At 39.3% G+C, this 25,951-nt stretch overlaps 1 protein-coding gene across 1 annotated transcript in view; it reads right to left on the reverse strand.

The window, feature by feature from the left end:
• DTWD2 (DTW motif tRNA-uridine aminocarboxypropyltransferase 2) overlaps positions 1 to 9,319 on the reverse strand; it is a 76,732-nt gene extending 67,413 nt beyond the window's left edge. Inside the window, exon 1 of the mRNA XM_085305404.1 lies at positions 9,134 to 9,319. Within this exon, the coding sequence (XP_085161530.1) occupies positions 9,134 to 9,300 (167 nt within the window). The 5' untranslated portion in view covers positions 9,301 to 9,319. The remainder of the gene's footprint in view (positions 1 to 9,133) is intronic.
• Between the last annotated feature and the right edge of the window lie 16,632 nt (positions 9,320 to 25,951).

The following is a 25,951-nucleotide window of genomic DNA, read 5'->3' on the forward strand; positions in this document are numbered from 1 at the left end:
ACAAAAAGCATCTTTTAAGGTGCTCCTAAAAGCTTAACAGCATGCACACACTCATTGATTTAAAGTCTCTAGAGCTTTGGATAAGTTGATTATCTATTTTTTAAAAATACCTCAATTATTTTGTCAATCATTAGCACAGACACAGGATGCATCAAAATATTAAACACATGTAGAAAGAAATCAAGATAAACCATCTTGTTCATTGAAGCTTTCACTGAGAACTGAATGCAAATGTACACACACAGAAAACTAGCAACAGTAAGTAGGAAGCTACTCATTACATTAAAGGTAGATGAGTGGAGTCTCTGAGAAGCCAAAGGAGAGCTGTGTTTCTAGTAAAAACAGTCTACTACTACATGGCTSACACAATCAAGAACTTGAAGCTGGATTATTTGTTCCGCGCAAAAAGCAGTAGAGATTTTGACAGCAGCAATTTCAGCAGAGCTTGAGGAGCAGAAGCATAATCCAAGCACAAYTACAAAAAAAGCCTAAAGAAATGCATTCCAGAGCTTGCAAGATGGTATTTGACTTAAATGAGAAATAGAAGTACAGTTGCATTGTGAAGGATGAATCTGAAAGGGAAATCAGATGATGGAATGAAATAGACTCAACCAAGAGAAGCAGAGACAGTAAAATCCACCTTCCATATCTGAAGTAGAAGACAGGAGAAAAAAGAAAATGCATGAAAGGCAGGCAATAACTAACCGGTAGAGGAAGTTTGATCATTCAGATTACTTTCTCAATGATGGCAGAAAAAACACTAAAACACTAGACAAAGGTTAGCGAACAGGAAGGTCTGAGCAGTGAATATGAAGTGACAGGAAAGCTTGAGATTATAAAAATGAAACTTCATTAGGCTTGAGAGGGAAAAAAGAAAAGAYGGTAAAAATGAAGAATCAGAGTAAAGTAAGAGTAAGAACATATCACAGACTTCTACAAAAAAAAAGAAAAAAAGAAAAAGAAAAAAAGAAAAAAGAAAAAAAAGCTCTGCAGCACCTGAATGCCAAAAGCAACACTGGGATATGACAGAACCAGCTTTCCTCAAAAAGAAAATACTGCTTATTTACTGGCACCACATTTCAAGTCAATTCACCTATGCCTAACTATCAGAAATTACAAGATATTAACCAACTTCTTATGGATGTATGAATAAAAAGTCTTCAGCTCAAATCTGTTTTTTCATAATTATTAAGCCATAAAAAGGAAAACAGGTGTTGTTTTATGTTTTGCTTCATGCTATGTTTATTAAAAATAGAGTAATTCTTGTAAAGAAACCAGTTGTCTTTTTAGTATTCCTTATGATCAGACCTCACCAATTTAATCACTGTTGAAACATCTTTGCTTTCTCTTACAATAACTACCCTCTCCAGGGCAAGGTTGCAGTTGATATGATTACAGAAGAGAAGYAGATGAAAAGGTACTAGAGTTGGTTTAATTAACAAGATTATTCTCTGCTGCAGCTCTCTTCTCTAGATGTGCTGCTACTAACCATCAGTTAGTCAAAAGAGTGTGGCCATCCTGACCAGGCTGCCACCCCCTGCCTTTTYCCCCCCCTCCTCATGTCAGCAGATCAAAACAGAGGCTAACCAAAGTGGCTGAGCATGAAATTAAGTGTCCTAGAAAGGTCACTACTCATTAATCTAATCACAATATAATAAGAAATGAGTAAATGCATTAGAAGTTTAGCCAAGMAGAAAGAAGTAAAATCCTAGTTACCAAAATTTAATCAATCAACCCTACTAGCATCACTCATGATGGTTAATACAGGCCAAAAATATGAACAGAAAAAAAAAAAACCCACAACTGAAACCCGCTGACCAATTTTTATCATGATATTTATAATGCTAAATATAAGTCCCTGAAAGGTTAATGGGTGAACCACAATGATTTTAAAGCAACAATAATAAAAGCATAATAAGATTCTGAAAGGTCCAAGGCACTCGTCACTAGAACTTCTGGAACTAATGCTTAGAAATTTTTTCAGTGAGCTTTAGCTTTTCCTCCTAAAATGTGGTACAAAGTTTCTATACCTTGGTAACGAGCAGCATTCACAGAAACTTTCAGAAAMGTTAAAAACCTGTAAATCTGAAACAACAGCACAGCAGCAGCTAGCTCTACAGCAACAGAGAAGATGTACTGGCAACAAGTCAGCCATAAAATTGTGTTTGGGAGTAGAAGCTTCACATTATTTCTGCAATCTTCCATATATCCACCAATTTCCGTAAAGTTGCAGCTTCATCTATTGTTGGTAAATTCTACATGGATTTTTATTTACTAAGTGTATAATTCCAAGAATCCCTCCTTACATTCTTAAAAACTCCTTTATTTGAGAGTCATCTATTAAAAATAAACTTTAAACCTCAAACACATACAGAAATATATATATATATATCTAAGGAGGAAAAAGAAAACTGAGCAACAGAGCCTTCCAAGCTTTTCGGTACTTTTGCTTTCCACATCCCTAACATCATTAAAATTTCTTAGCCTCTTCAGATAAGCTGACATATTACTTCATAAATATTTGTGTTGCTCCAGCAATGGGAAAATCTAAATAACCACTTCATACAGAAATACTTCAGCAGTTTGTAAGCAAACTTTCTGCAGATGCAGAAATGTACTTTTATTGTTAAATAAGTCTGCACTAGGCTGTAAAAACTTTAAGGAATGTTCTCCTTGATGCATATATATTTAAAGATAAACTCAAAAAAAAAAGGAAAAAATTCACTCTGTGGTCTTGCAGATGGATTCTCTACTGACTAATAAGGTACAACCAGTTCAAAGTCTACGGGTGGGCGCATTGTTATCAATTTCATTGCCTAAGTTACCTTCTAGCTTTCTARTCACTAACAGCACTGGTTCAGATCTCTTAAAATATACAGATACYCAAGTTGGCTGTACACACAGAAATCAGGTATCAAAAAGAATAAAATCATGATAATAGAGTTTCTCCTCCTGCAACTCATGTTTGCTGCAGGGCTGACAAAGCCAAATCAGATCAGACACCTGATTTGCCACAGAGATCTCTCACCTTTTCTGCTGCCTATGTACACGAGCTTGTGGAAACAGAAATAGATTTTACATCTTTACCCACCATATTAGATTACATATGGTCTTGAAATGTTTCATATTTAAAAAACATTGAATGCCAGCCTGAGAGATCTCTGCTAATACTTCCAAATTTTATTTAAGCAAACAGACCTGTAGGTGCCTAGGCTGTATTTTCTATAAATTAGTTTACAAAAGTCTTATCAATTTACTAGTTCAGAGAATTCTGTCCCCACATTTGGAACACACTTTGAATAATCTACGCATGAAATTACTAGATCAACTCAAGGGTACCACAGAATTACAAATGCATCATATATTTTTAAAAATAAGTGAAAAAAAAAAAGAAAAAAGAAACCAAGTTAATTTCCATAGGTCAAAAGTCCATAAAGTGTTATTCATTCCTTTAGTTATACTCAAACACACAAAAATATTTACCCAGCTGGCAGCAGCAGTTGAAGACTACTATTTTAAAAACTTCTTTTTAGTATTTCCTTGCTAGGAACTCCCCAGTATAAAATCACAGTTAMGTTGTTGAGGAAGTCCTTCCTCACAAATCCAAAAGAAGATGAAGACCTTAAATCTTCAGAGTGATCACTCTTCAACCCACACTTTTAGATCTATCTGCAAAATAATGAATACTATTTACCAAAATATCTTCCTCATCAAATGCTGATGTTGTGGACCTTCATGAGCTAGCTCCCAATGTTCCAGATAACGATAGAGAACTTGAATCAGCTCAATATTGTCTTCTTGGTCAGTTTGCCCAAGAAAAACAGACCAGGTCAAAATAACTGTAAACAGAAGGAAGGGTAATCCCCTGTAAATTATAAGAATTGCCTCGAGGAAGTCTTTTAACAGGCGTTCTGGCATAGACTATGCTGCTGAAAAYGCTCCAGAAGCTGTGGCAGCTGCCTTTGTTCACAGTTTGCCATCAAAAATTCAAGAGCAACTACTATCTACTGCCATCGGGGGGCAGACTAAGCCTCTTATTCAGTCAGTTACCATTGCTAATCACAGCAGCGCTTAYCAAGAGCAGAAAGGATCAACAGTGAGACTAAACTCTGACACTGCAAATCCAGCATTTCACTCCTGGAAATATTAATAGATTTAGAGGCACTACAAGAGGCTGTGGCAGGAGAAGAGGAGCAATAGGAAGAAGCTGCGATCAAKGATTTGGGAGACATTTTAGTCCTTCTAACAATTCACATCATTATTGCAAACAGTAAGGACACTGGAAGTCAGAATGCCCCTACAGGTCTAATCGTGAGTCTTTCCGTCCAGCAGCACTCAGTAACCTTGGGTGGTAGGGTTCTACCTTTCCACCCAATCCTTCCTACATGTCACAACCTCAGAAATGCAGTTAGGACAGCCATAAGGACCGAAATGCCATCACTCCTKTATTTTCAGACCAGACTAGCCCTTACTCATCTTACCTAATTAGCAGCAAGATCGTTTCTTGCCTAGTCAATACTGGCATTACTTGATCTACTTCCAATTTTCCTGTGGTTCCCTTATCTTCAGTAGTAGTAAATGCTGTTGGTAKTTCAGGAACAATGAAATTAAAGACACTGTAACTGTCTTATATATAGTAGCTGAAGAAAAACCTTTTGATTAGTAGGGATGGTTCCTAGATTTAGAAGGATGGTTAGGAAGACTGCTTAAGACAGTGTATACTTCATTAGGATTATTGACTTTATTAGTTGTGTATACATTGGTTCAGTTAATCCCATGTTGGTGCAAATTAACATGTAAGAGGATAGGTGGTTGCATAACTCAAGCAGAGGCCAAAATAACGATGATGAGTATATTAAAGGATAAGGAAGAAGAGAAAGAAGTGTTTAGACTGATGATTATAAATGATTCTAAGAATTAGAGGCAAGAACAGGTGATGAGGCAACACTGCCCATACAGTGATCAATCCTGGGTTCCCAAGAATCATAAGCAGGGCATCTGCAGTCCTTTCACTGTACACTAGACCTTTAAGGGAAAGATGATATGAAACTATGTTTCAAAGACGGGGATGGAGAAATGCAATATTAGTGCTTCATAGGCCTGTTTAACCAAAAAAAAAAAAAAAAAAAAAAAACCCTGCAGCATGACCTAACAGTGTTGACAAGTCAGTATGACTCAATTATGGAAGAAATGTATTGTTTGTAAAAGAAAGTATATCTGTACTGTTAGAGATCCTTATCCATGTCTCCTACTTCCTGCTGCACCTTATCACATCCTTTTTTTAAYCTGACACATAGCTGTAGTTCTGTGAAGAACAAGTCACAGAACCCAAATGTTTATCAACTCAGTAACTGCCTCACTTGGGCCGTCTGTAACTCTGTTTCTCTCCTATAGTAATAAAGCTTCTGCTGTGACCTGAACCCAAATTGTATTTTGGTTCTTCCATGACACTAGCTTATATTTGCTCTCCTTCAAAGTAACAATGCATGTACGCTCACATGTTGCTACTCCTTCCTAACACCCAACAAGATCRTGCCCAGTTGAAAGGTAAACTCACTCCTCTTGATACAGGAAAGTAATTACTGTCACAACTTGGCTTTTAGTTGCTGCAAAGTTTGTTAACACTCMCATGAACAGATCTCATTTTTCTGCTTCACCTGTTCAGATTTTTCCTTTCTGTCTCCTCATACTGTGCAAATTCAACTCCCTCTGAACTCCCATCAATTTTGTTACCCAGACAGATGATATAATTGTGATATGTGGCTTCCCAGACACACTTGTAAACCTACTTTATATATTTAACTACAATCAGAAGGAATAAATTCAGAAAAAAAAATATTACTCTGATTTAGAAGTCTTTAGAAGTGCTAACAGTTTTTAAAAAWTTCTCTTTGATACACCATTCAAGAAACTGGAATAATAAAATTCGTTCAAGCTATGTCTGTCACCTAGCCATGTGTATTTTTTTTTCAATATAAACATAATGCATAGGAAATGCTTTTTTTTTTTTCCCAATCTCTTATGCTGCAGAACAGTAAGTCACTTTTTACAGGTCACGAACAGCCAGAAAATACATAGCTTTAGCTTCATAATAGCTTACTTAAGGACCAAAAAGGAATCAATACTTTCAGGGAGTGGCAAAACTGCAGTAAAATTTAGAGCTGTGAAAATAAATGCCCAGAGCTCATATTTTAAGAGCAAAGTAATGAAAACCCATGAAGCAATTTTGATGCAGAAGCATTGCTAAAAAAAAAAAAAAAAAACCCATGCTTATTTCACTTTCTCTGATATTGTTAACTGAACATTAAAATTCATTTTTACTCTGCTTAAATACCTTAAAAATATGCTATAAAGGCAACCGCATATATTTACTTGTGCTGCAGGAAAAAAACATTGCTTCTTCAGTCTTCCAACAAACTTTTATAAGTATCCTGCATTTATTAATAATTCTGCCAAAAACATCACACATTGTTCTCAAAATATGAAGTGTGACTGTTCCTTCACAGACCATTATCAGCCACTATCAAAGAACACTTATACAGTAAACAGATTAAGTACAGTATGCATAATATTTTAGATATAGGCACACAAACTAACATAGTACTATGCTCAGCAAACACATGGCTATTCTAGTCCATGATTTACCAGGAAATAGAGGAAAAACAAATACTAACTATTAGCATATGTCAATACTACGCATAAGAAGTGGCATTTTCTATTACAGATGTAATCTCCTTAAAATGAGTACTACACAAACATATTGCAGTACACTGAGCTGTGCTTGAACAGCCTGGCAAAACTGAGGCAAAGAAGYGATCAGGTAGCTGCCTGCAACTAACAGAAAGGAGYGTAAAAGACAGAGCCAGTGTTCTCTCCAGTGGTAAATATAACAAGGGGCAATGACTAAAACTGAGGTTTAGATGGGTCAGACTGTGCCTTAAGAAGAGCTTTTCAGCTATGAAGGTGGTGCAGCACTGAACAGGTAGCCCTGGAGGCCATGGAACAAAACAACTAGACAAAGCCCTGGCTTTCCTCCCTAGCCCTGATGATGGTCCCACTTAAAGCACAAGGATGGACTAGGTGACCCCCAGAGGCCTCTTCCAGGCAACAGTTCTAAAATTAAGCCCTAATTCTCCTGCTTGTATTAATCTTTCACTTTTCTGTGCAGACATCCTACTCAGAACTGCAAAAGCAGAACACAAGAGGAATGCCTTAGCGTATTAAAAAGTGCAAAAAAAGAACCAAAAAACCCACCCCAAACCCTAAGTCTCTCCCCATAAGGGAGATGCTTAGGAGAACCCATTCTTCCGTGCATTTGTACTGAATTCAGACAATCCCACTCTAAAAATTGATTTCAAGTACTATCTCGTAACTCACATCCATTAAAATGCTTTAGAGGCAAGATCTCATCTACAGTTTGGAAAATCGGGAGAGCCAGTTAAACTTACTCACCTAAAATTGTCATCATGATAACACTCAGGGCAAAAACCAAGTCTCAATATTACATCCTATGTCCTTCCCTAAGTCACTGCAGTACTCGCTTCTACTGCAAGTCATGACTCAGAATGCCATACTCAACAATAAGTATACTTTCCATAATTTAGTTAGACTATTYCTAAGAAAGGAGATGAGGAAAAGACCCTACAAAAAAACAGAGATTCCAAAATTTAGTTTATCATCATCATCAAAACTTGGTTTGCAAGAAGTTTCTACATTCTTTTCTTGTTACTGCAAAAAGCATCTGTGCAGTCTCTCTATCTTCCACCATTTCTCTCTATATATAATTTCTTTAGTTCACTGTCTGCCCTCACTGCACCCATGCTCTTTGCAGCAAGTGCAACTCAGTGTTATTTTTAGAAARATAGTTTTAGTACTACATGGTGATAAAAAGCTGAATATATCCTTTCTATTACAGTTTACTATGGAAGAAACCTCCTTTGCTGGTGACTCAGAATCCATTCAAATTGGAAAGACTATGAAAAGAGGTTGTGAAACACAACAACAAAACAAACACCAACAAATAATCACCATCCCACAGGCATCCTGAAAGAATTCAAGGCTAAATAGCTGAACAAGGGTGGATTAACTCTAATTTAAAAAWTATTTAGTGTCTGAGGACTAAAAATGGCAAACATGAAGTCAGCCTTTAAAAAATCTGCAACAGATAAAATTGTTCATGTAAGCATGAACTACAACAAAAAATACAGTTAGCARACACTTGAAAAATACAAAGAATTAATATGGCTTTTGCAAACACAAACTCTGCTTCTCAAAACTACCAAAGTTCTCCGAGAGGGTCACTGAATATGTGGGTGGGAGCAGTCCATCTAGTTATTTTTTAAAAAGATTTATATATATATATATATATATATATATATATATATATATTTATATAGCCCAATTTTACTGTTTTTACACCAGTGCCTGACCAACAGTAATCAACTCACACAAACTCTTCCCACCTGTACTGTCTCCCAAGCTTCCACTACATTTCTGTGGCAAAAGCAACTGAAATTGCCTCCCCAACCTTTAGGAAGGAGCACGAGGAAGACAAGAAGAAGAGTTAAACAGTAAACAGATAACCTGAAGCTCACTTCCACAGCCAACTTCAACACCAACATATATACACACATCTCAACGAACAGCCACACAGACATCCCAGGCTCCAATGAGATTTCAACTTCAATTAAGCAGCTGATATCGCTACACGTGTGACAATCAGTGGTTTAATAAGCAAGCCACCACCATAAGTAAGCTTTTCTCAAACACTCATTTTACTAAAACAAGTAAACCGTTTCCCTTAAACGCAAGTTTCCTGTTTAGAAGGAAATATCACCCTGCGAGAGATTCTGAAAGAAAAACAACGCTTTGTACTGTAGTTTCCTAAAAGAAATAAGTAAAAAAACCACCACCKAAGCGCTTGTGCCAAGCGCAAGGGCTCGGCAGCCCAGCCGAGCGCACGGCGGCGCCCCTCCTGCGGCCGCGGCCAACCGTCGCCCCGCGGCCAACCGTCGCGCGGCAGCCCGCCGCCAGCCCCTGCCCGGCGCCGCCGCACTGCGCAGGCGCCTGCACCGCCCCCCCCCCCGCTCCGCCTCATCAGCACCTCAGCGGCCGCGGCCTCGCCTCGCCTCACCCGCAGCGCCCGCACTCGGGCCGCCTCTCGCAGCGCTCCACCGGCAGCTCCCACAGGCCCGCGCAGTCCTCACGCTCCTCCTCCTCCTCCTCCAACGCCGCCGGTGGGGCAGCGCCTACGCCGCCCGCCGCCGCCGCGTTCCCGCCTGCCGCAGCGCCCCGCTCCATGCCGGCCCGTGGCGGCAGCGCCGCCGCCGCCAGGGGGCGCCCGGGGACAGCGAAAGCGCCCGCGCCGCCGCTCGCTCGCGGTGCAGAGCGCCCGCCCCTCCGCGTGGGCCCGCCCCCTGGGCGCTCAACCAATCAGGGCGCGGGAGGCTTCGTCCCGCCTGTGGGGCGCGGTGCCTGTGGAGCCGTTGGGGGGTGCGTGCGCGGGCCGGCGCGAAGGGGGAGCAGCTGCGGCGCGGCGCTCACAGGCGGCCCGGCCCGGCCCGGCCCTTCCAACCGGCGCCTAGGAGCTCAAGGGAACTGTAGATACAGGGTATATTCAGCTTAGTAAACCAGACATAATGGTAAACGAAACACAGGGAGTCTATTGTGTAATAAAACCGAATTCAGTTCCTAGGTCGTTGCAGTTCGCATACTAGAAATCAGCTGAAATGATTTACTAGTGAATTTCTATACAAGAAATCATCTCCTGAAATTAGTAACTGCACATAGGTTGGGCAATTGTGACGTTACCAATTCTGTATCCAAAATACATAGTGTGTACATCCATATTCATCCTCTTCAGAGCCTTCTGATGTAGTTCAGACCTGTTGGTAGTAGATACAATATGAAGATGCTTTTGCTTTYAGTTTTCATATTTTTCCACTGCGGTCTGGTAGCTAAATGTTCTCTCTACATACATATCTGAAGGGGAAAGTGAGCAGTTTAAGCCAAAGATAAATGTTGCCACAAGTTCAATGAGCATAAACTGCCTGTGAATAAATGTAGGCTGGAAGTTAGAGGATTCCTGGTTTTCAAAGCATTGCTGCCCTGGCCTACCAACACAAGTAGCAGGGATCAAAAAGCAGCCCAGCCTTAGCTTCTTCTGGAATAGAGCCACGTCTGCTCTCAGCGTGTTGTTCTCAGCTGGACTCAACAGAAACCAGCGACTCCTCTCACTACAGGCCAGAAAATCAGAAAACAGATGTTCTTTTTTTAAAAAAATTGGAAGTGTGATTGCTAAACCAGAGGGTCTTAAACAACASAGCAAGTTTAAGAKCAATCTCTTAGTGCTAAATACAWGGCCAAATATAAACTACTTTTATGACTGATGTTGATAATCTGTTCTGCAGACTAATAGGTACACTAACGATGTAAYGCAGAATTAGCTTGAGTATTTGATGTTCATATTTAAATCCAAATTAAACCTTCTCTCCATGYTAGAGACCTGAGGAATTCTGCAGTAACTGCTTTGGGCCGATGTTCTGCAACTGGTAAACTTACTGACCTACGTGGTGGCATGACTGGGGGCTTCTTATTTGCACTTAATACTCTCAAATGTAATGCATTGTTCCCTTTTTGGGGCATTGTGGATGATCACATGYTTAGTGACTAGCTGTAGACTCACTGTAGTATGGAAAGTCCGTTAAATTTTACGGAAAGTACCRTTCTTCTACATGTTCAATCTCTTCTGCATTCTTCCATAAATCATTTCTCTTTTATTCTAGGCTTTGCCTTTACTAAGAACAACTTACATGTCTTGCTGTAACTGGTGGTGTACYCAGAAAAATCCCCTCTCTGAGGTTCAAATTTAATATATGTTTCAGAGATGTGAAGAAGCTGTCAAAACAGCAGTTCTCAAGCAAGGCTACTTGAAAGACAGGTGTAGCTCCTCAGTGGCTTTAGCCAGTTTAAGTCAAAGTGCCACTTTCTACTCCCAGGCTTGACTTGTGGTTTCAAATGCCAACACATTCATTTGAAATCCTATTGAGTTTATGATTTTAGTTGCAAAAACGATARCCTCGTACAGGGTGTGCTGCCATGGTGGCTAAGAGTCAGGTCAGGGCTATTATAGTTCTTTCCTGTCCACTCCCATGGTTGGCCATACATTCAAGGAATTGATGCAAAAACCTACCTTATAAAAAACCAATTCATTTTAAGTTGGATGAACTGCCAGAACAAGATCACTGCAGGCCACCRATGTCAGCATGAGGTGCAGGCTGTAGAAGTGGGGTCAAAGCTGGGAGTTGTAAAGGTGCAATTCACTGGCTAAGCTGCTGTCTCAGCATAGTGGGGACAAGCCTGGGGAACGCCCAGGGACTGCAGCTGGGGGCGATTTCAGCAGCTTGRACTAGCATGAGGACTGTGAACCAAATCCAGGTGCTGTGGAATGGGAAGTGGAGTTGCAAGTGGAAACAAATTTGGAAACAGGTGAGCTATGAAACAGTCATACAAAGACTGTCATGCTGCAGGGAAGAAGAACAGATGATGTTTTTGTTGAGTCTCCCATCTTTCTGCTGCACTTCCTCACAACAAACAACAGTTGCTGTTTGTATAGAAAAATGATATTAACAAAGCACCACCTCAGCAGGGACCATTTTGTGAACAGAAGCCTCCATACACATTTAGAAAGATGTATAGCAGATGAGAGATTTCCAAATTTAATTACAGACTGCCATGAGCAACGCTGGTAAATCCCACCATGGGCGACAAAAGGTAYGTGCAGGTTAGGGGCATGAACTCAAAACCAGGAACTGGTAAGCTTTGGGAAGAGCTTTGTGTCTGTTTGACTCAAGCGCGCACTGACCTGGACTGCCAGCCCACTTGTTTCCTGAAGCAGGCCTTTTTGAAGCAAAAAGAATGGTTTGGAGGGACAAGGTAGCCAGTCAGAACAAGAGAGCTCCAACCATCCACAAAGGACTTCCTTGCTTTTGTGACTGTTGCTCCAGGTGGTGCTGTGGTTTTCCATGTGAACAGAGATTCTGTGAGGYTTAAAGGCAAAAGCTGAGCCTGGGACTCCTGCTGTACTAAAATGTGCCATACTATATATGAGTTASAACCTAAAGCTGTGAGCAAGCTATCATATTCTATCTGTTTTCCTGGGCAGTTAAAGATTGCACATACAAGAGAAAAACAGCSATCAGGACTTAGCCATGCAGGAGGGAAAAATTGATTGCAAGGTAAGCAACAGTGTAACAACTACGTATAACATTGTTTCCTAATCTGTTCATTTTTTTTAAAGTCATGATTCAGTACTTAAATGGGCTTCAGATATTGCCAATTCTGTTTAAAGTCTTTGAATTTGTCTGCCATTCAAGCTAACTTAYTACTTTTCAACAACTGATAGCAAGTGACATGAGAAACTCAGAATTTATTACAGATATTTTAGTCACTATTGTGTGGTTTGAAATGTCCCTTACATAAGCTATAGCAGCAAGCAGAAGAAAAACATCCTGTTTGTTGCTTAATCTTAATCTGCATTTCTTTCTGTTGACTTGAGAACTGAAGTTCATGCAATCATGTCCAAAATCCTGTGCAGCAGCACTTCTTCCTTACTCTGTCTGATGAAAACTCCTCTGCAGAGYGGACTGTTGCTTTTTAGCTCCTCTTTTCTACAACATGTGCTAAAAGAGAGACACTTTTTCATAACATAGTTTTCCTCTCAAAATCACAGCATTTGGGGGATAGTAATATTCATCAATTCAAGTTCTTTTTCCCCATCAGCTTGGAGATACCCTGCAAGGAAAAGCTGCTAAGAGCTATTTTTAAGTGAAGAAATAGCTTTAAGTACCTATTCTATCCCAGCTGTCTCACACTAGCTCTTGTACAGACATGCATATTTTCTATTTAGATTACAACTACACAAATGAGTTACTATGAAACAAGTGAGGGTGTGCCTTTACTAGGTGACTGCTACATCCCAAAACTGTCAGCGTGCATGTTTTTGCATGCAGTAAATATGAGGAAGTGTTTCTCCTCTTTCTCCCTTTCACTTAGGCAAAATCATCTCCCATTTTGCAAAAGTAGTAGTATACACAATAATCAGTGTTACGAGTAGAGCCATAATTCTTTTATCACTAAAACTTTTTCGTGAAGCTGCATTGGAAATAATTTCAACTAAGTTATGTAAAGGTTGTATAATGTTGTAGTATTTTTTTTCTAAGAAGCCTGGAGGCTTTGGAGCAGGATGAATATCAATACAGACAACAACTTTGCTTTTTAAATATCTCTCAAAGAGTTTAGTCCCATTTTTGAGAGAAAGATCTAGGAGCCTAAAGATTGGTCTGCAACCAATCTGCAGAATTATTCAAGCAACATTTATCACCTATGAATACACACAATTCATTGGGGAAAAAACCCCACAGTCATGAAGTGGTTAAATATATTTTTGAAAGCATGATTTTAATATTGAAGAGACAGCTTTTGAGCATTTTGGTTATGTTTATTACTTTACATTATGCCATTTATGCAGAAAGATAGCTTATTTGAAGCAATTTTATAAATTCTGCAGTGGTCACATGGCTATTTTTAATTTACCTATGCTTGACGTTGAATGTGCTGAATTCAGTAGGGTGATGCCAGTTGTTTTGCAGGCATCTGTGCCCAGCTAAGATAGTCACTTTTAGGGGTGGATTATCTGTCCATTCTGCCAGTTAGAACTTTCAACAAATATGCACATCTTGAGTTTGCAAGAAAATAATGATTTGAATGAAAAACATTTTTTCTCCCCTTATTTCAACTCAGAAACTCTTGAATATTGGCAGCTTAGCAAGTGTTATGCAATACCACTGCAGGCTGTCTCCAGTCAAGTTCCACGAAGCTCAAACACATATGTTGTTCAAGCCTAAATGTACTCAGCAAACTTAAAAAGTCACAGTACATTTCTAAATGCAACAGGTAACTTGAAAATGAGCACTTATCACTGGTTTGACTTAGCCTCTTGACACTTAAGGATAATAATAGCAATAATAGTAAAATATATTCTAAAGACACTGTAGAAAGACAGTGCTAAACTYCTACCAGGTAGTTTTATACTGTGAAATACATGCTGTTAGCTTCTCCTGTGTGAAAGTCAACAAGGTAAATGCAACAGCAGTGCTAGAGGTTTGTCGGGGAGGTCACAAACCAAAGTTCACTAAGGATCTGTGAAGGTAGTCTGAGATCCCCCCCAGGAGAAGGCAGAAGGCTGGCCTAAACAGCAACTGAAATGGCTTGAGGGCTTGACACACACCGCCTGGAAACAGCTGGAGCCGTGGAGGGCTTCGCCAACCAGCGTGCCACCTCCGATTAATTTCCATCCTGCTCCTACGAGTTTGCTGCCCATCCTCATTTGTGTGCAACCTCCTGTCATGAGAGTTTCCTAACGCAGTTAAACTGCTTGGGTTAGTCAAAATGTGCTGCTGAGAACAGCAATCATTAGCTGCTGGGTAGGAAAAAACTCCACCTCTTCAACTGACACATCTGGGTCTAGCAGAGAACATCTGTCCAGAGGTTATTATCATAGTTTCATGTCAGCTTAATCTAGCATAAATTGTCACTGTTGCTAGAGGAATGATCCTGCCTTCTTTGACCAGTCCCCATCTCGCCTTGTGCTAACATTAGTGATCAGGTGGCCACGCAAACAACCTGCAAGTTACTTTTTTATGCTTATTTCAGCCTAATCACTTCAGCTTACTTTTTGGCCAGCCAGGTGTTAGTGCTGGCGTAAGTGTGGTGGAAGGAGGACTGAAGAATAGTGAAAAAGTTTRTTATTTCGGGAGCTGCCTGTACTGAGCCTGGATTCAATGATGCTAGCACTCAAGGTAGTATTCAAGGCTTGCCTGCAATAGCAAGATCCACAACCCCCTTATTGCAGAATAAAACTAGGTCAATGCAGAGATGCTGTTTGCAGTCCTGTTTGCGTCATTCAGAGCTCTACTGCCAGTAAAATAGCAAAATACCAGTAAGAATGTAATGCCAGTAAGCAAGTTATTTTTTTTTCTTGGAGTGCGCTGCATGCCCACTAGGTGTCCCAGCTCTGCCGCACCAGTGAGCACGTGTGCAAGTGAACCCTGCTCAGAGCGCTGTAAAAATGTGTTATAATTTGGTAGTACAGCCAAATATTTCCAGCTAAGAAATCATGAAAGCTTAACTAATATTTTTTGCCATTCTTCCCTTTGCAAATCACCACTTACATTTCCTGTTTTTCTGTTTCTGCTATGATGTTAATCTTTTTCATGAAACAATGCTTTCTAAAGTGATAGGTATAGCACAGTCTAAAGCACAGTCTGCTGCTAGTGCTAATGCTTAGTCAGTGGATAAGGCAGCACACTTTTGCTGCCAGCATATTATGTTGAGTAAGTTTATATATTTTTTTTTTATGATTTAGCAGAACTCCATATTCTTTGGTTTTTAGTTTTGCTATTAATGGGTGCATAGTATGTGTAAAAGATCATAATTTGGAAAAATAAAATGTTACTTTAGTTGCAGAAATCTAGTCATGAATCTGGTTATTTTTATGTTTGCAAAAAGTAACTACCTTCTCAATTACTTGCATTTTTGTGTATTGCAACTAGATCTCACACCCTGCATATTAAACTCGCATGGAATTCCCTAATGGTATTTTTATGAGGTCATATGCAAGAGCCATTTTCCTTCTGAAGAAGAAAACCAGTTTGCTTAGACAAACAGCTCAAGTAAATGAAATACATAATGTATAGGTTGTTCATTCTTATTGACTTTTTCTTTCATATTAAAGAAGAAAAAAGACAACGAATGTTTGTAAAATGTAAAGACATTGTATTTGAACAGTCTTTTCAATGCTAGTCTGCAAGTTTAGTAAGAATGCTGCTTACTGATTGCGTCATGGTCTCACTCATGACGTTGGGCTAATAACAGAGGTAATACTCACAGATAAATGTGCCACTGCAGTTGGCAATTACAACTCTGATGACCTGGAGCTCAGTACAGTGATAGTTAACTGATGATTACCTGCTAATTTGAAAATCCCTGCCTAAAATCAAGATGAAACTTCAAAATCCCTGCAGCATAGAGAAACACCTATATTGTATATATATATCATTTRGGATCTGTAAAGTGCAACTGAAAATACAAAAAGCAAATGAAAAACCAAACAAGCATATTAACAAGAAATTAAGTGATAGAGAGATTAAAATAAGCAGCAGATAGATAACCTTTGAACTGGTATCTGCTAAAATAGTGTGCAGGTAAGAGGCAATATATCCTCCACTTTATGCCTTTGTGGCTTTAGTGCACTTATAACAGAATTCTTATTTAGAATACTATCCAGTGGAGAATCCTGTTCATTACGTGAAGTCTCTGAGAAGCTGACAAGCACTAATAGAGAATTTACCTTACCAGCTTGTACTGCTGAAGCAGAGGTGGCAAGTCACAGGCAGAGAAAAGATTGTGAGTGTATTGGGTAAGAAATACTGACGAAAATCCTTTGAATGTAAGCTTTGATTAAAGCCCACAGTGGTCAATATGCCCCTCAATCATATGTTTTCAGGGCATTTGGGGATGTCAGAAGCCCTTCTCCCATTGATTTTAGATGTTCTACCTCCACAGAATCATTTCCAAACCATAACAAAAACATTACCTAAGTATTTGTTTCAGAAACCTGTGCTGGGAATCAGGCCAAACACCACAGTTACAACATTTCTCACCACTGTGGCTGCTCTAGCTTTAGTGTTGCCTGCTCTAGTATCAGTAACGCTGTATCCTTCCCAATGTGGGTGAAGGAGGCAGCCACAAAGTGGAAACTCCCTAGTCTTTCACTCCCCTCCCACAATAAAACCTGCACCACTCTTGGTCTTAACAAACAAGCAAAAAGCTATAAGGATAAAAGAAGTCTAAACTGTACCTATCTTGCAATACAACATACTGCTTGTTCAGTGTTCCTTCTATCAGAAACATTTCTACAGCCAAGAGAGATGATTTACTCTTGGCCACAAGAATGTATCTCCAAAAAAGGAAGTGCCTCTTTTTAAATTTAGAGGTTTTGATCATTTGGAAAACACAACAATACAGAAGGGAAATGTCAGGGCAACTTTACTCATGCCCATGTGCTTAGCAACATCTTGCCATTGCTTAGGCTGGGAATTTTCACAGAACAGATGTATAATACATTCCATATTTCTGCTTTTCTGGTTTGTTAAGTACAGACTCCTAGACAAACCTAAACCAAACTGAGTAAAAGCCTCTGGCTACAGCAATAGCATAGGAGATTCAGTTGAAGTTGTTATAAAGAACATCGGAATAACCATACCAGACTGCAAAATGTGAGCATAACTCTTTCACAGTTTCATCTTTAGACTGCGTATGAAAATTATTGACAGATGTGGAAGAGTGCAGCAGGCCAGAAAATTCTGCTCTGCCAAAGGACAGGATGCAGAGCAGCTGCCTTGGATTTATGGGCTAAACCCTAAACTGCATATAGATAGCATAGCCAGCCAACATCAGCACAGTATCTGCTCCTCTCTTGTAGGAGTACACGGTCATTTGAATACAGATGGCAGTAAACGGTGTGAGGGGCAAATTCTGAACCAGGTTGTGCTGGTTACTTTACGACTGGTTGTTCATCCCTTGTATTAGGAGAGGAGAAAATAGCATGCAGCGCAGCAAGTATTGACAAGTATCAGCAGGAGGAACTATGAACAAAGCTGCGTGTTAGCACAGCACAAAGCTAGAGTGGATCATTTCCTCCTCTGTGCTACTTCAGCAAAGCTGACAAGAGCATTAGAAGGAACGATTCAGGATACTGCCTGCTACTACACCATTCCTGCATGCTCCCTGCTTGCTATCGCAGGAGAAATGAGTCCTCTCACTCTGTATCTTGCAGTGTGAATGGCCCAAATCTCCTGCTTTTAAGGTACGATTTCTAGTCCCTTTGTTTCATATTGAGACACACTGCATCTATCACACCATACACTTAATTTATATATATATATATGCTGATGTTTGAGCCTGAATTGTTAAATGGATGCACTTGGACAACTGCRACCATTTTTAGACAAAATACTAGTAATGATACATGATGTGCTGATGTCCCCCTTAGTTATCTGTGCTGAAACACCTGAGTGGGTTGTGATTCTGTTTTTGCTTTGCTTCTAAATGTTTTGCTTACTATAGCAATACACATGCTAATACTTCTGCATCATGACAATATTGTTAATGGTCTCAAGCATGTAAGGAAACTTTCATTAAAGTTCATGAATTTGTTTCCCCTACAAACAGTTGTTTGCATAATAAAAAGTGCTGTCAAGAAAAGTATGCTTTTTCTTCCACTAGTTACTAAATCAGAGAGAGTAAAAATAAAGTATTTTAGGAATTTTCCTGTTTTGCTGAGCATTCAGTTTCCTTTCAAGTAGCAGAATTTGAATGCTCTGCCAGCTCCTGACTGAATTCTTTTTCTTAGATAGAACTGAATCTCTTTTCCCCAAAAGTTTTGTGTGTTCAAAAGAAGACTTTGAACAAAGCTGAATAACCTGCACATGTAGTTCCACAGAGGGACTTTGTGCAGTAAATAGTCGTGGTAGTGCAGGTTATTTTGTGTTACTGCAGCTCTGCCATCTGCTGCAAGAGATAATGTAGTAGGCACGATCAATGCTCAAAATAATTATGTTAGCAGAAACCTTGATGTAATGTAGACATAATGGCTTTGCACTATGTAGGGTGCTCCCTAGACCAGGGCACAGCATCCGTATCATTCCCGGTCAGCAAATGCAGCTCGGCCTGGCTTCTGGCTGTTGACAAATGCCCTCTGTCCTTGCAACAAGTCATGACGGGGCTTTTCTTAGGAGGATCTTGGGATTATTTCTCCCTGATGTTGTCCCTGCAAGAACGAGGTTAAATTGAGAGATGGGATTTTGTTCAGCTCCAGGAATCACTCTAAAATGGGGCCACCCCTAGGTGGGCACCAAGAGTGTTCCTTCAGGTGCATCATGCAGACAGTTTTAGTCATCAGGCTACACAGTACCAGACGACAGAGGAGGGAGAGGCTATTTTACATAGCACTGTAGATAAAAGGCCAGCAAAATCATCAAATATAGCACAGGGAAACAGGATGCAGAGGGATATGTAGTTACTACGTGCTAGCTTCCTGCTTCAGGAACGCCAGATTTGTGAGTTCAAGGCATGTATTTCTGGTTTATAGAGTTGTCCACTWAAAGGGAGAACTTATCACTTGCACTGTTGGACAGACACTCCAAAAATGAGCATCTTCGCAAAAGAATCAGAACATGCTTTGAAATAAGATGGAGTGGTGAATCCCAAAGTCTATTGGCATCATTTGCTTTCTGGAACTTTTTACTGATCATTAGTCATTTGACCCGGTCTGAAAAGCCACTATCTTGAACCAGCTTAAAACGACTATGCAAAATGCATATTTAAGGAATAGRCTCTTAAAAGGGTTACCACAGAGAACTGGGATAGGCTGGCCTGGGAGATTCTGGAAACGCTATCAGTGGCCTATATGTTCCACTCTCCTATTTGTATATTATTCCATTAAACCCTTCCTATTCCAGTCCTGATTCAGGCCTGTATCTCTGAGAAGTCCCAGCCACTACTCACTAACAGAAGTGGGATCCTCCATGAGGACTTCTGGGATGTGAGAAAAAAAAAAAGGAATAATTAGAAGGACTGAAACTTACTGATAATGTTGCAAAGATCCTCAGAGAAAAAAAGATTAACAAGGATTTTAACAAACTAGTCCCAAGGTGAAATGGGTGAAATGGGTGAAACTCATGGAAAATATTATTTTTCTTGAATATTGCTGCATCACGGATTTTTGATATCTTTAAGAGCTTATAACAAATTAGGATGAGAAAGCAAGCAATAAATTTTATAGACTGTAAGCTCAAAGATAACGGCATTCTTAGGAAAAGTTACTCTTGAAAAAATGCAGATTTCATCTAAGACTGTAGAAGGTAAGAGAATCTTCTACAGAACTTTTGACTGATCTCTAAATAACAATTCAGAAACACTTCATTGTATTCCGTTATCTGATATCACACAGTGGTTGAAAACAAAGACTGAAAACATGGAAAAGCCTGATAGAAGACTAACCTTTGTAAAGTTCTTTAGGTTTGTTACATGGAAAAAAAATAGGCTACAATGAAAATGTTAGAAAGGAAGCAACATACAACTGCAGGAAGCAGGCTGTCCTCCAGAAAAGGAACCTAGAAAGCTGGAAAACTTGTAGAAGAGAATCTAGAACAAAAAAATGGCAGCATGCTCAAATGTGAACAATGTCCAGCACCTAAAAAATGCTGCAAGAGCTGCAAAAAGAGGCAAACATTTTGCAAGAGCTACCTATCAAGAGCAAAAAAAAGTGAAAGAAAACAAGTAGCAATCAAGATAACAAGGAGTGATAGGAAAGCAGTACAGAGAGCTACAGATAGGAGCACTAGATAGGTAAAAAGTTGAACATTAGGTAGACAAAAAGTTGAAAGATTCTTTCACTACTGATGGAATTTGTGTAAATTATAAATTGAATATTGATAGCCAGACAAACATTGCATCTGAAAATGAAACTACCGAATAAGAAATAGAAAAAAATGAGAAAAGTAAAAATGACAGTTCACAGTATTGGAACAACAAAAAGCAAATTTAACCTGTCGTTAGAGATTTCACATTCTTTAGTAGAAATTAAAGTTTGGAATTGGTTTGTTTCTCATAGTTACCACAAACAGAGTTAATACAAGCTTTTCTCTTCCTCAGCAGTTTGCAGTGTGCGCATGGTAGAGAAATTCAGAAACATGAACAAATAAACTGGCATGAGTGTGTCTTTAGCAGCAGAAGTAATCTGGCTATCGAAACTATGGAGCGCCCAGCAGTGCCCAGGGATCCCTTACCCCAGAGGCATTCCTCTGGTCAGCAGGCAGAACAAAGCAAAACAAGTGAACATCCTTTTACGCTAGAAGTAATCACTAAAAATAGAAGAGGCTGTGGAATACTAATAGTTATGGTAGGTAAAGCAATGAAAGAGATTCTGACGGTGATGCTTGGGAATAATTGAATATATGCCATTTCTTATGATATATCCTTTGTGGTAGAAACAGATTGTGGTAGAAACAAGATATCCACAGGAAAGGAAGAGTACACTGATGCCTCCTGTAATACGACAGCTGGGAGGGTTTCCAGCTATCATTCCATGACTCAATAATAGAATATAAACAGGGAAATAGACTGATAAGAGACATCTGATAAGAGAGTTGCTTTCAAAGGTATTTTGACAACTGAAAATGATAGACTATAAGGCATTTTCTTAGATGCCAGTCTTAGAAATAATGGGGAATAGACTTGCAGAGACCACAGCAAAAGATGAGACATTGCAGAAAGTCGTTAAGATCATCCTAGAGAAGTAGCCAGGGAAATACGTACCAAGCCCCTATTATCGCTTCAGTTCAGAGATATGCATCATCAATGGCTTATTACTTAAGGTAACAAAATAATGTTAGCATAGGTGTTATAGCATGACACTAATATGCTTCAGAAAAACAGACAGAGGTCACATGGTATCAAAAAGTGTAAAATAAAACTCTGTAGAGATACAAAAGCATAAAAAGGTATGAAACTTGACAAAAATCTTAACATAGACAAAAGAAAGAAACCCCACTGTTCTGGACATGCAGAAGCCAAACTCTAAAATAGATACATTCTGGTAAATATGATATTATAATGTTGTATCATTTTGCTGAAATTATATTTTTAAAGAATCTAAGAAAAAATGACACAGCACAGAATAAATCTGTATTTGTCAAACTTAAAATCTTAGCTTTGATAAGTCTACTAATAGTTCCTGATAAATTGTTGGGATTTTAAAAAATAATGATTTCAGAGTTAGAGTACCAGATATCAGCTACTGGAAAGCAGAGTAAATAGATTTTTGAAAGATTAGCCTTTTACAAAGAATCCTAGCTTGGCTCTGCTGAATTGGAGAACAGTATGTAAAAAGAGACAATCTCCAGCATAAATGTTAATTAACCCATGAAATAGTAACCAGAAATCATTGTTTAAGCAAGATAGCAAGAAGTATAATCTATCTTGATGAATTAAAAAAAAATCCTATAAAAAGCAAAGAGTAATATGATGACTGGGATTCCAGGCCGCTAAAGCCTCAAGAGAGTATTTGCATGCGCAGAAAAACGTGTTTTTTTGTGGTTGCAGAGGGCTATCGTTACGGAGGATATTGCACCTGTCCCCGTGAAATACAAAATTTTGAAAGACAATCTTTCAGGAATGAGCTGCCTTTTCCCCATTTYTATATCTTTAGTGAGGGATACGAAGAAAGAACATGTGGCAGCAAAGGAAAYGTAAAACATAACATATGTAGAAACAGATTGTTCTACCAACTCTCCTATGGAAAAAAAGGAGTCAGTAGCTGCGGCAACCAGCGGGGAGAAAGAAGTGCAAGTTCTTGAAATCAGGGTTTCTAAGCACTTTKAAGACGGTTAATATTGCTAAATATATATTTTATTAATATTAAACTGTAGGGTTAAATAATTTTTTGTTTTAATGTCAAAAATAGGCTCAGGGTCATCAAAAGCGAGCAAARACTAGGCTCACAGATCCCCGGCCCAGGGGCTAACAGAGGTGGGGAGGGCCCTCAGGACGTCACTCCAGGGTCACTGCAGGGTCAGCCCTGAGGTCCAACCAGGTTGCTCAGGGCTTCGCTGTCTTGGGGCTGGAAGCCCCCGAGGAGCAAGGGAGGGAGCTGCCCAGCCTCCCCGGGCCCCTTGCGCTCCTGCCTGGCCTCCTTGTGAGGGGAGAAAAGGGCTCTGTATAGCCAGCCTGGCCTCYCCCATCCCATCTTCTGTCCATCATCCCTTGCCCTCTTGCCACGCACCACGGAGCAGAGCCTGGCTCTGTCCCCCCGATAACCCTTGYAGGTGCTGGGGGCTGCTGTTAGGTGCCCCCAGAGCTGCCCCTGCTCTGGACCAGCCCCAGCCCTGAGCCTCTGCACAGCATTCGAGCAGTCTGGGAATGTGGCACTGTGTCATCCATTCAGTATGTGCATAATCTCATCTGTTGTAAATCCTCCCACCAGCCACATTTCGAACTGAGGGTCCAGCTACCAGTTTGCTTCTTTAAGAAGCCCGAAACATCCCAGTATTCCTCTTGTCAGAAAGTAAACACTGTAAATAATCAAACCTCATCATTTCCCCTTACAACGATGATCTGTAGCACAGAGGAGTTCAAAGTCACATGCTGCAGCACTCTGTGGCTCACAGGGTAAAGAGAACTGCTGTGAGATGATATGAGAAGATGGCTCAATGCTCTTCTACTGAGATCAGTAAAAAAATCAGTGTGCACTTCAGTGAAGAGTAGGAAATAGGCCAGAAGGAATAAATCTCCTGCATGATCAAGGCCAGCTAAGGTGACATCAGCATGGCAAAAAAATCACAAAAACAACAGCACTGAGCATATGCAATGCTAAAAGAAAACCCACTTAATGGCCAAACAACAAAATTTTTGTAGGTAAACGCTGATTGTGGCCGCACAGCAGTGTGCAAAGATGTGCATTCAGCGTTTTCCAGTTCGAGCTGCTTCTGCTTCTGATGCTGTTGTCATGTGAATGTATGTGATCACGTACAGCAAAGGTCTGTAAAACGGTGCTGCCACCTAAGGCTGTAAAACAGAGGAAGGGAAACAGAGAGTAAAACGTCAGTTTTGCATGCCCTTCTGAGCTGTAAAATTTATCAAATAGCTTTCCCATTAAAAAGTGCATGCTGATATGAATGCTGGTGACAAAATCACAGATAGCTTGTAAAAGGATTATTTTCAGATTATCTTGGTTTGCACAAAGTTTGTGTACTTCAGTACACAATTTATTTGATTTGATTTGAATTCTAGTTGGTGTAAAGTAAATTAGTGGGAGAATGAGTTTACACCACCTTCAGGTGTTCCACCTATGCACGACACTGCATCAACACCTTCGTACAGAGGTAGAGAAGCATAGGCAGTCTTTATGGAGAGCAGCTAATTGTAAAATAATCTAGTTTGCATCAATCTATACATCACCTTTTGATTTTCCCTGTGACCGCAAGCCCATTTGTAAGGAGGTTCAAAATAGCAACAAAACAGAGCTGGATAAAAGCCTGAATCGACACGAAAGATTGCTTTATGCTGCTGCTGCTGCCGCCGTGACAGTGGCGCCTGTCACCAAAGCACTGAGGGACATTTTTAAAGGAACTTATACCTCAATAATGGCACCTATGAGTAAATTTAGTGTTTCAGCCATCCTTGGCCAAGAGCATACATATTTCACTTAACAGTGCTAATGGAAGAGAAGCTACAGAGGGGACAGCCTTCTCTCTCCGCTTAGTTAATTTATTCCTGTTTGCTGTGACTTGTGACAGTCTTCTAACAGGCTACTGCCAAAAATTTACACACCTTTTAATAGAAAGACTGCAAATAGCATCTTTAGAGATCACTAGTGAGCTTCCAGCTGGTTTATGRGCACATCACCTTGTGCAGTATTTCACTAATATTTATATGCATCACTGTCCATCAACTTCACATTCCGTGTCAGATGTCACTTACCAGATTTACATAAAAAAGAATCACATTCTTATTTAGTGCTTTGAATATACAGCAGAGTTCAGAAACTTCCCTGGACTATCTCTCAGTTCCTTCTGCTCAGTAAACAAAATCCACATTTAACTAAAGCTTAGATCACTTGTCTTAGGAGGGAAAAAAATTACTTGTAGATATTTTTYGCACTAGATTTCTCCAAAACTAATAAAGTCAAGAGCTGACACATTTAGTACATGATTCACATTGTGTTTTGTTTTCCATTTGCCTTTGTCATCTGACCAGTGGAGAATATACAAGTGTGCAGCAAGTCCGTTCATTTGTTCATCTGAATCTTTAAATTTCTTCCAATTTAATTATTTTATTTAATATATTATTAATATATTATTATGCAAAATGAGCTTTTAACTGTTACTATTTCCCAAACCTAAAATGCATTTATGTTTTTATGCATTGTATCCATATAAAAATAACCAAGTGACAGAATTTAAGTTGGAACCCCAAATTCAAAGCTGTAATAACTAAAAACAGTTTTGGATTAACATATAAGTTACAGAATATGAAATCTCAGCACTTCTATTAATATTCCAGAAATAACTGTATCCTTTAATAAAATATGTGCCTTGCTTTGTTAAGCACTTCTAGCTCTGTCTCCAATTACATTTTTAATGTAATTTTAATTTTTGCTTACAGTTTGTAAGTTATTAAAGATGACAGTTGTGAAACTATGTAAGCAATACCAAAACCAATATATAATACTTTATTGATATTATCCTGAGGACAGAAAATCATGTGCAGCAACCATTCAATGTAAAATTGCGGTTGTCACAATAATTTTATCTAGCTATGACCAAAACCAAATTGGTGATCTTAATGGTTTTGATACAGTGTCTCATCTTTTCTGTTGCTTATTATATAGCACATTAACATATGAAATATTGATTTGTCAAATAGTAATACTGTGTTAATCCAGACACTGTAGTCTCTTTAAGTAGGAAAAAATCCACAGCAGGAAAACCATATGAGTTTCTAGAATTCCAAAAATCTTGTAAACCGGAACTCGATGAGTTTTTGAATCATCTGGCAATGAAATCATTAAACATTCATATCTTGTCATATTTTAAGTGATCATTGCTGATTGTTATGCATCCTGAAAAACATGCCAAGTAGCATGCATTAAGGATGATTCAGTCTCCCTCTGTCTCATGTACAAAAACACACATATCCACACAAATGCACACATACACACAGACTCCTAAAAACATAAGCTTGACTATTTAATATGCCAAGTAAGCCAACCGCAGGAAAGGATTTCCACAACCAAACTGCCAAGTTTAGCCTTTTGAGTATGGGATTTTTT

The sequence above is a fragment of the Rhea americana genome, unplaced genomic scaffold, assembly GCF_003343005.1.
Source record: "Rhea americana isolate MKP2758 unplaced genomic scaffold, rheAme1 scaffold_22, whole genome shotgun sequence".
Taxonomy (NCBI): Eukaryota; Metazoa; Chordata; class Aves; order Rheiformes; family Rheidae; genus Rhea; species Rhea americana.